Raw genomic sequence first — 10026 nt, 5'->3', positions numbered from 1 at the left:
GCTGTGCAAAACACGCTGTTTTAAGTAATGTTCGGGAAACAGCGAAAATTCTTGTTAAAACGGGCGACTTGAGTAGAAATAATATCACGAAAATCCAAGGAAGTATTAGAGGTGTTCTCTTTCCAAGTTCCTTTGCCAGTTGTACAACACCAAGTAGCGTGATTGTATATAAAAATTGTTCGGATGATAGATTCGCGAGAGTTTTTCAACTATTGAGCTGCAGGCATCGTTACTTAAGTTCTCTACTTGATACAAATATAATGAAAAATACCTTGAGTATTGGGCGCACAGTGGAAAATTCGAAAAAGATCTCTGCAAGGCCAGAGATCTTCAAACGACATTTCTCGTTTCCGTTTTCACATCTAATTACGTCGTTGCTCTCTGCAACATTCTAGCCGCCAAGGACGGAAAAGTTGTTTTAAATTGTAGCGATAAAATTACAAATCGACGATCCATATGCCGAAACTTTGAGTTCCAATGAGATTCTCACATCGCAAATCAAACCAAAGAAAACCTTCAATCACGAGAAAACAAAGAATCTATTGTGCCTTTTTTGGAACCAAGTAAAGATCAAATCGATGATTCGAATGGGGAAAATATCAAGAACACGATTCACATTTCATCAAGTTTAAATTATAAGTACACTTGTGTGAAATTTTTTAAATTTTTTTGCTTGGTTCTTTAGAAAAGTGAAACTAGTCAATTTGTAAGGAATCTTCTCTCAAGATTTCGCATCTTTGAATTTTTGTGATACAATTAATTTTTCTCAAAATGGAAAGTTTGCAGCTAATTTAGTTTCTTTTTTTTTAAAGTAAAGTAAAGAGTGGAATGTGATAAGAGTAAACCTTGCCTGAATTATACGTCTCTGTGATAATCTGTGATAATCTCCAGATTAAAATAGAAGATTAAAAAAATGTTTTTAAGGAATATGAGCGAGGATCTGAATACTTAAATTCTACGTGAAAGGAGTTTCATTTCTTACGATTAATGTGCATTTATTGATAAGTTTTTTTAATTTAGTTTTTGCTTTAATACAGAAGTTAATGTCATGCTTTTTGAATATCGTAGCATTTTATAATTTTCTGAGGCATTGCTAATGGATATAATATAAATTTAACTTATTCTCGATTGCTGCAACTTGTGAAAATTTTATTTTGCCTATTTATCGCAAGTTTACCGAATAATTTTGTTTTTAGCAATGTATTTATTTTTCATGAGTGCGCATACACTGTATTTGAAATAGTTGTGCGCCTTGTTTTATGTTTGCAAAATTTTGAAAATTTACGTTTTACATTAACCCATTAACGCTCAGACGGACGAAAAATTGATATTGACTTTGAGGATCTCGTTCTTTTAAAAAAGTCTTTCCAAAAAATCGGCATATACCATTTCTAATGTAAAATTTATTGCTCTTTCAGAAACTGGGGTCAGAATTTGTTTATAATAAATATTTAAATAGTTATAAACAATTTTTTCCAAAAAAACACGATTTTCGAGAAAAAAATTTCTTTTCAACCATACTTTCACCGGAAAAAACAAAGGGGATGCTCTCAAAACCTCAAAATGTCGCGTCCATGGACCCTCAGCTACAAAACCCTGATGCGACCAATTTTTAATTTCAAGATGGCGGAACCCAATATGGCGTCCAAAGCTCAAAAAATAGTCCAAAAAAAAACAAGTGCTCAAATTTCTAAAAGTCACAAAAATCGTCTGAAAATCGTAACTCGGGGGTTTTCGAGGTCGCTGATTACCAATCCGATGTCACTTTTTAAAAATTCAAAATGGCGGATCCAATATGGCGGACAAGTTTTGTAAAAATTGATCGGATTCACGTAGAATTCGTTACTCGGGGGTTTTTGGGGTCGCTGAAAACGAATCTGAAGTCAAATTTCAAAAATTCAAAATGGCGGTTCCAATATGGAGGACGACTTTTTTGAAAGTGTTTGAATTCGTTTGAAAAGTTCTACTCGGGGGTTTTTGGGGTCGCTGATTACCAATCCGGTGTCAGTTTTTAAAAATTCAAAATGGCGGATCCAATATGGCGGATATGTTTTGTAAAAATTCATCGGATTCACGTAAAATTCGTTACTCGGGGGTTTTTGGGGTCGCTGAAAACGAATCTGAATTCAAACACTTTCAAAAAAGTCGTCCTCCATATTGCAACCGCCATTTTGAATTTTTGAAATCTGACTTCAGATTCGTTTTCAGCGACCCCAAAAACCCCCGAGTAACGAATTCTACGTGAATCCGATCAATTTTTACAAAACTTGTCCGCCATATTGGATCCGCCATTTTGAATTTTTAAAAACTGACACCGGATTGGTAATCAGCGACCCCAAAAACCCCCGAGTAGAACTTTTCAAACGAATTCAAACACTTTCAAAAAAGTCGTCCTCCATATTGGAACCGCCATTTTGAATTTTTGAAATTTGACTTCAGATTCGTTTTCAGCGACCCCAAAAACCCCCGAGTAACGAATTCTACGTGAATCCGATCAATTTTTACAAAACTTGTCCGCCATATTGGATCCGCCATTTTGAATTTTTAAAAAGTGACATCGGATTGGTAATCAGCGACCTCGAAAACCCCCGAGTTACGATTTTCAGACGATTTTTGTGACTTTTAGAAATTTGAGCACTTGTTTTTTTTTGGACTATTTTTTGAGCTTTGGACGCCATATTGGGTTCCGCCATCTTGAAATTAAAAATTGGTCGCATCAGGGTTTTGTAGCTGAGGGTCCATGGACGCGACATTTTGAGGTTTTGAGAGCATCCCCTTTGTTTTTTCCGGTGAAAGTATGGTTGAAAAGAAATTTTTTTCTCGAAAATTGTGTTTTTTTGGAAAAAATTGTTTATAACTATTTAAATATTTATTATAAACAAATTCTGACCCCAGTTTCTGAAAGAGCAATAAATTTTACATTAGAAATGGTATATGCCGATTTTTTGGAAAGACTTTTTTAAAAGAACGAGATCCTCAAAGTCAATATCAATTTTTCGTCCGTCTGAGCGTTAATGGGTTAACGATTTACTTTTTCATGATTTTTTTCACAATTCACGTCTTTTTGAAAATAAGAATTTGCTTAGGTCTCACTTGAAGGCTCCAATGTTACACAATGACAATACAAAATGAAACCTATATATGAAAAACTTCGTTAATATATAGATTCCTCGAAATTTATGTGTCTTTCTGATAGTTTAACATCAAAAAACTCTTTTGGAAATAAAACTAAAATTTATTGTTAAAGTAGTACAATATGAGCTGAAATAATTTTACTTCAAAATTTAAAAGTTTGTTTTATTATTAGTCTTAATGATTACTTATAATTTTGAAGATTAAAAGTATAATTGATACTATATAATTTTCCCAACTCTAAAGAATATTTTAAATATAAAATTTGTTACATTTTAAATTTAGGAAAAAAATTAAAAACAAAATTTATTTTTGAAGCAAAATTCGATATACATCATTAGTTTGTATGCATTGTAAACAATTATATAAGGCTGTTATGAAAAGGAAAAAAAACGAATGGGTTCATTTTAAGAAGTAGGCTCTCCGCTTGCTGATTGTTCAGATCTTATGTGGAATTATTGATCTGTATAAATGTGACATTAACGATATTTATATAGAAACAACAAATTGAATAATATTAAAAATAATAGTTTATTAAGACACGTGTGTGTAAACATGATTTATATTTTATATAGCACAAAATTAACAAAATTCATTAAATTTTTTCAAATTTGAATCAATTCGTTTATTTTACTTTTGTGTGTTTCTTTATTTCGCCTGTTATACTTTATAAATATAAATATGTTTGTTTAGTTTATCTGTGAATTTGAAACAGAATGAAAAAAAATTGCCAAAATGAGACAGAAGTCACATTATTATATTCTTCATTGTTCTCATTTTTCTTTATGCATATGTATATATTAGGGATAAGCGAGGGGGAATTTACTAGTTAAAAACGTGAACACTTGACTACCGGTATTACGCCTCACATTACCCGTATTACTAAGTATTACACGTTATTACAGAGATTTTTGCGTTATTACAGCACCGTAATACGGCATTATTACAAGGTATTTTTATGTATTTATTGTTTAAACTGTAATATTTCTCCACTACGTTAAATAAACTTTAAAAGTGCATCGATTTATTTACTTTTGAATTATCTTTACTAGAATCTAATGTTGAACAGAATTTTTTTGAATTATTTTTGGTTATTCTTAAAATAAGATCTAAGTACACGAAATTTTGCTTTTATGAGGAATTATTTATCGTTCACTTAAATTTTTTAATAATTTTTTTAGATTTTAAAATATCAAAATGCCTCCAGCGAAAAAATTTTCCATTATCCAAATAATATCGCAGCATTTATTATCTGTGATGTTAATATTAATGCAAGCTTATTTTTTTTTAGTTGGAATATGAAACATTGTCAACAATACTTTATCTATTACGAACTTTTGGAGTTTAATTTTCGAAAGACAAGCAAACTAAGAGGACAGCTTTGTTAATATTTATTCTAGATAATATTAACATATCACATTTAATAATGTAACGCATTTTTCTCGTACAAATTTTTTATTCTTCTCTTAATACAACTAGTGAACAATCTTATATGAAAATTATAATGTAATAATTATCACAATATTAATATCTTTTAACTTATATTAACATATTAAAACGTAATGCGTAATTTTCATAAAATTATTAATTAAAGACAGTCATATAACGCACTTGTTTTGAACACATTTTTTACTCTTATCTTAACAGATCTCATGAACAATCCTATATGAAAAATCTAATGTAATAATTATCACAAATATGATAGTATCTTTTTACCTTATTAGTATTAAAACGTAATGCACAATTTACATATGTAACTATTAATGAAAGACAATATATCAAACCAACTGAAAATAAAATACTTATCGTAGTTAATAATATATTACATTTATAGTAATATATAGGAACATCGCATATATTTTGAACACATTTTTTTCCATGCTATTAAGAGAACTTATAAACAAATCAGAAAGCAAATCTTGTACAATAATCATAAATTTACGACTACTTTTTACCAAACTAATATTCATATATATCACATTTTTTTACTACAGTACCCCTAACATTTGGCTACAAAAATTGCTTTCACTTAGGTTCTGATAAGGGTATTGTATATATTAAATCTTAAAGAAATATACGTATAACTTACAGTCGAAACTGCTCTGAGATAATTAATTTCAACAAAACCTTATTTTATAACTTCTTATCGTAGATAATAATATATTACATTTTAGTAATATAGGAACATCGCATATATTTTGAACATATTTTTTTCCACATATTTTTTTTTTTTTTAGCAAATCTTATACAATAATCACAAATCCACGACTATTTTTTACCAAACTAATATTCACATAAACAAAATTTTTTTTTTAAATTACCCTTAACATTTGGCTACGAAAATTGCTTTCACTTTGGTTCTCATAAAGGCATTATATATTTATATTAAAAAGTATGTGAAATTAAACATTTTTTAAAATGAAAATAAAAGAACTTGTTGGTCATCTTTACTCATTTCTTCCAAAACGACATTGTTGACAAGGACTGCTATTTTTGCTTCCAACTCTTGTCTTTTCTTTTTAGGTAAAGTGTCCAGTTGAGAAGAAATGTAATTTATAAACGTCGAATTATCATTACCTGGTGCTTGGTTCTCTTTATCGCTCTTATTTTTATCGAGTATCTTTTCTGCGACTTTGGTTAGTGACACTAAAGTGGTTTTTATATCCTCGTTATTTTCGGTTTTTATTTTTTTTCCAGATGGTGGATTATCATTCTTCGATCGTTTATTGCTGATATCTCTAAAAGAGTAAAATAAAAAATATATTGCAATAATATTTTTACGTTCATTGACAATAATAAACTTCCAAAAAAATCTTGTGACAATTTTGAACAAAGGTATGTTAAGAAGCAAAGAAACAATTCTTCTCTTGTACATGAGAGATTCTTTTTCAATCGCCCCAGCCCAAAAAGTCAATGTTCTGGGATTGGCTTCATACTTTGGTAAATTGTTGTCCTATATGATAGTAATAAATCCCTAAAATATAAACTCATTAAAAAAATATTTGTAGAAAGTAGAGGGGGTTGAAGTTTTGACGTTAAGGGTAACATTGTCATTTTCAAATCCGTATAACTATGACAAAAGTTAATGGATTTTAATTTATCCATAATGAATTTTAATGCATTTTTCACGTACTTTTCAAAAATGTATACAAAATTTAAAAAAATAAATTTTTGACCCCTTTTTTTCCAAAATCAACCCTTATTTTTCGATTTTCACCCCTTCGGGTATTTTTTTTTTTATTTTATTTTCATTGGAAAGCTGAGGTTTTTTCCGATGAGCTATGTAAATATGAAAGTGGGACAACAATAATTTTGTGAGAAACATAATATTAAATTAGGCGGTGCCTACCTAAATCCTCGAAGATGATCTCCAGGTATACCTGTTATCGGCACCGCCTGCTTTAATTTTCTGTTTCTCACAAAATTATTGTTGTCCCACTTTCATATTTACATAGCTCATCGGAAAAAACCTCAGCTTTCCAATGAAAATAAAAAAAAAAAAAAAATACCTGAAGGGGTGAAAATCGAAAAATAAGGGTTGATTTTGGAAAAAAGGGGTCAAAAATTTATTTTTTTAAATTTTGTATACATTTTTGAAAAGTACGTGAAAAATGCATTAAAATTCATTATGGATAAATTAAAATCCATTAACTTTTGTCATAGTTATACGGATTTGAAAATGACAATGTTACCCTTAACGTCAAAACTTCACCCCCCCCCCTCTACTTTCTACAAATATTTTTTTAATGAGTTTATATTTTAGGGATTTATTACTATCATATAGGACAACAATTTACCAAAGTATGAAGCCAATCCCAGAACATTGACTTTTTGGGCTGGGGCGATTGAAAAAGAATCTCTCACATGCAGAATTGAAAGTTTAGGAGAAGAATTTTCCCTGTTGTTCTTGAATTTTCATTTGTCCAAAATGGTCATAATTTTTTTTTTTAAATTTAAAACACAAAGCTGCTTCTCATACAGGGTTGAAAGAATTAGTTTCCTTATTTATCTGCTATTCTTCTGTTATTAAAAAAAAATTTCTATCACACAAATGTTATTGGAGATAATAAATTCTAATATAAATTTAATAATAAATTATTGAAACATTTTCTCAGAGTATTGTATCATATTTAACTCAAAATTGTTAACAAAATACATACTTTTCATTTTTTGCACCCGAAAAACCTGGTGATTTTTCATTAAAATTATTTTGCGTTTTTCTCTTTCGAAGATGCGGTTCCAGAAACGACATTTCCTTAAAATAAGGAAATTTCTTTTTTGATGAAGAGCCACTTCCACTTGTGTATTCTGCATCTGACAATCTTTTTTCTCTACAATACTTATCTTTTAAATCCTTCCATTTCTGTTGAACACTTGCAGCTAGAAACATATATTTAATAATATTTAATTACATAAATATATCATAAATTTTATTAATAGGCCATATTTCATTATATTTCACTGAAATTCGTTGCGGCCTATATTTTAGATAAATTTAATAATTTGTAAAAATGATTTAGGACATCAGTGTAATTCATTTTTGGCAAATATTTGATTAAATTTCTTTATTTACGCTGGTATTTTCATTCCAAAGTTGAGTTGCAATGAATAAAAGGAAGATATTTAAAATTTTTTTACTGAATACATATAATGACTTTTTAATTTTATAGTGTAGAAATATAAAATATTTTAACTTGAAAGTTTAAGTTTTCGAGATTTTAGATGATTTTGAACAATAATATCTCCTCAAGTGATAACTGAAAAAATTCAAATATTTTTTTAATCTTCAAGTTAAATCGTTTTCTTTATCCTATTAAATTTTGGCGATAGAGAACGAACTATTCTTCGAGTTTTTTTTAATTTGAAAAGTATTTATAAAAAAGGAATTTTCAGGTTTACAAATACGAATAGATTTTTAATAAATTTTAAATGAATAGTGATGCAATTCATTTCTGTTTTACAAAACTACTTGCATTTTAACCTGAAAAATTTTATTAAATTTTCACACCTGTAAATATATACTTGTTGCCGTGCAACTCAACTTAAAAATTTTAAATTCTAAGGTTAATAAAAAAATTTCATAAAATAATTGCCAAAAATGAATTGTACGGATATTAAAAATTATGATTACAAATTATCAGATTTTCTAATAGGCCGCAATAACTTCGGGTGAAATATAATGGAATGACTCTAATATAAATATTTTTTTACATACGATGGCTATTAAGTATGTTAGCAATTTCCTGCCAAGATGTTTCCTTCATTCCTAAGTCTTTGACGTCCTTAGACGATCTTTCATAAAGGCAAGGATAACCCCTAACCAAATCGATCAGCATTTCGTCGTCACCTCTATCGTCATAAAACTCATCCTCATAATCCGAAAAATCCTGAATTTCAGCCATGATTTCTGCAAAAAATCAATTACAAAAATTTTGCACATTTTATTCAAAAAATTATAAAAGATATTGGCGTCTTTTGTAATAAATTTAATAGTCATGGATTTAATTTTTGATACGGAACAAAAATAAAATAATAAATCAAAATAAACATCTTACATGACCAAAATAATTCATGACCTGAAATATATTTAAATTTGTATCAGTAATCATTTATTACCGGAAAAATTGTTACAAGGTTGTGGTATACGCTTCACATTTTAAAATACATTGAAATAGATTTTATTAAAAAAAAAAAAGAAATTTCGTATCTTCCTTCAATTTTCAACATACGGCAGACTAGAAGTAAGCTACAGAATTTGAAATCAATTTTTTATATTTTAATTTCTTTTCTTTCAGCTTATACAAAAAATTACAATTTTTTAAAAATATGTATATGTTTACAAAATATTAAAATAAATACGGTTAGAGAGAATGTTTCAACGATATGAATAAAATAAGTTATATTGATTACAAAAACGAAAATGTCCAAAAAAATATTATTTAACGAAAGATTTTGACTTATTATTTTTTTGAAAAGTACATAATTAAATCTAATAAAACTGTTTGCAATTAATTTGTATTATAATTTTTTTATGCGTAACAAATAGTTAAAAACAATTTTTAATTTTGAGGTTACGACAGCGTCGCGAAAGTCGAATTCCTTTTTAAATGGAAATTTATTTAATTATATGGTTTATATAATGCTTACTATAAATACTTACTTTTACTTTCTTCCTCCCGAATAAATTTTTGGTAAAAATCTTTGTCGTCTTTATAGTATTTATACTTAAAATAAGACTGATCCCCGCCAGTTGACATCAATTTTTCCAGGTTATGGTGCCTTCAACGAATGTTCGCGAACGTTTCAACGCACAATTAAACTTCGGATTCGCGAACGTCAACTTTGGCTTTGCGAACGTCGTTCGCGAACGAATTTTCGTTCGCGAAGGTATTGTGCTTCGGCCTTATCACTGCTGTTCTCAAGGAACCTGCTACTCTACGTATTGCGGTCATTCATTCAAAGTATATGCCTATACCTTTATTCATTGTTATAACGCTGATATCTTCATTGTCGATTTTTGCATACGTTATTTCGATTATCCATACGGTTAGTATTAGTATTCCTATTGCGTAGTTCATTTTTCTGTAAACATAAATTATAACGTGTTTCTTAGTTAATATTATCTTAATAATTCTTACGTGTATTGCTAATTTGGCTAGTTCATCTGCCTCCTCATTTCCGGTTATTCCACTATGCCCCGGTTCATATATCAATTCTACTGTTATTCCTTTTATTATTTTTCTCATTTCTTTGAAATAACTTTTACTAAGTACATCCGGTTAACGACTAGTTTTCTAACCTTTTTTCCCATTTTGGTACCCAATTTGTTAGTCCTTCTATCGCAAATTTAGAGTCTGTATGTACAATACTATTAAAAAAAATTAGATAGTATAG

At 28.8% G+C, this 10026-nt stretch overlaps 1 protein-coding gene and 1 long non-coding RNA gene across 2 annotated transcripts; one reads left to right on the top strand and one right to left on the bottom strand.

The window, feature by feature from the left end:
- The first annotated feature begins 3778 nt into the window (after nt 1-3778).
- LOC127278851 (uncharacterized) lies at nt 3779-4742 on the top strand. Its single transcript, XR_007842550.1, has 2 exons — nt 3779-4082; nt 4424-4742. It is a non-coding gene; the product is annotated as an uncharacterized LOC127278851 (long non-coding RNA).
- A 615-nt stretch (nt 4743-5357) lies between these two features.
- LOC127278850 (uncharacterized) lies at nt 5358-9767 on the bottom strand. The gene is made up of 4 exons (XM_051300773.1): nt 9293-9767; nt 8348-8539; nt 7293-7512; nt 5358-5870 (listed from the first exon to the last, which is right to left on the bottom strand). Exons 1-4 carry the CDS (start codon nt 9387-9389, stop codon nt 5546-5548), a joined length of 834 nt encoding a protein of 277 aa, XP_051156730.1. The 5' UTR covers nt 9390-9767; the 3' UTR covers nt 5358-5545.
- Nucleotides 9768-10026: the final 259 nt, after the last annotated feature.

This window comes from Leptopilina boulardi, unplaced genomic scaffold, assembly GCF_019393585.1.
Source record: "Leptopilina boulardi isolate dan_hultmark-lab unplaced genomic scaffold, ZJU_Lbou_2.1 LbouV2_212, whole genome shotgun sequence".
Taxonomy (NCBI): Eukaryota; Metazoa; Arthropoda; class Insecta; order Hymenoptera; family Figitidae; genus Leptopilina; species Leptopilina boulardi.
Note: the sequence above shows the minus strand (reverse complement) of the source record. Positions and strands in the feature narration are given on the sequence as shown.

Bases quoted from the DNA above. Each gene is read 5' to 3' on its own strand.
- LOC127278850 (XM_051300773.1), bottom strand. From the start codon at position 9,389: ATGTCAACTGGCGGGGATCAGTCTTATTTTAAGTATAAATACTATAAA. The intron at 8,540-9,292 runs GTAAGTATTTAT...GATTTTTTGCAG, and splicing joins TCGGGAGGAAGAAAGTAAAA to AAATCATGGCTGAAATTCAG. The intron at 7,513-8,347 runs GTATGTAAAAAA...ATATGTTTCTAG, and splicing joins TAACATACTTAATAGCCATC to CTGCAAGTGTTCAACAGAAA.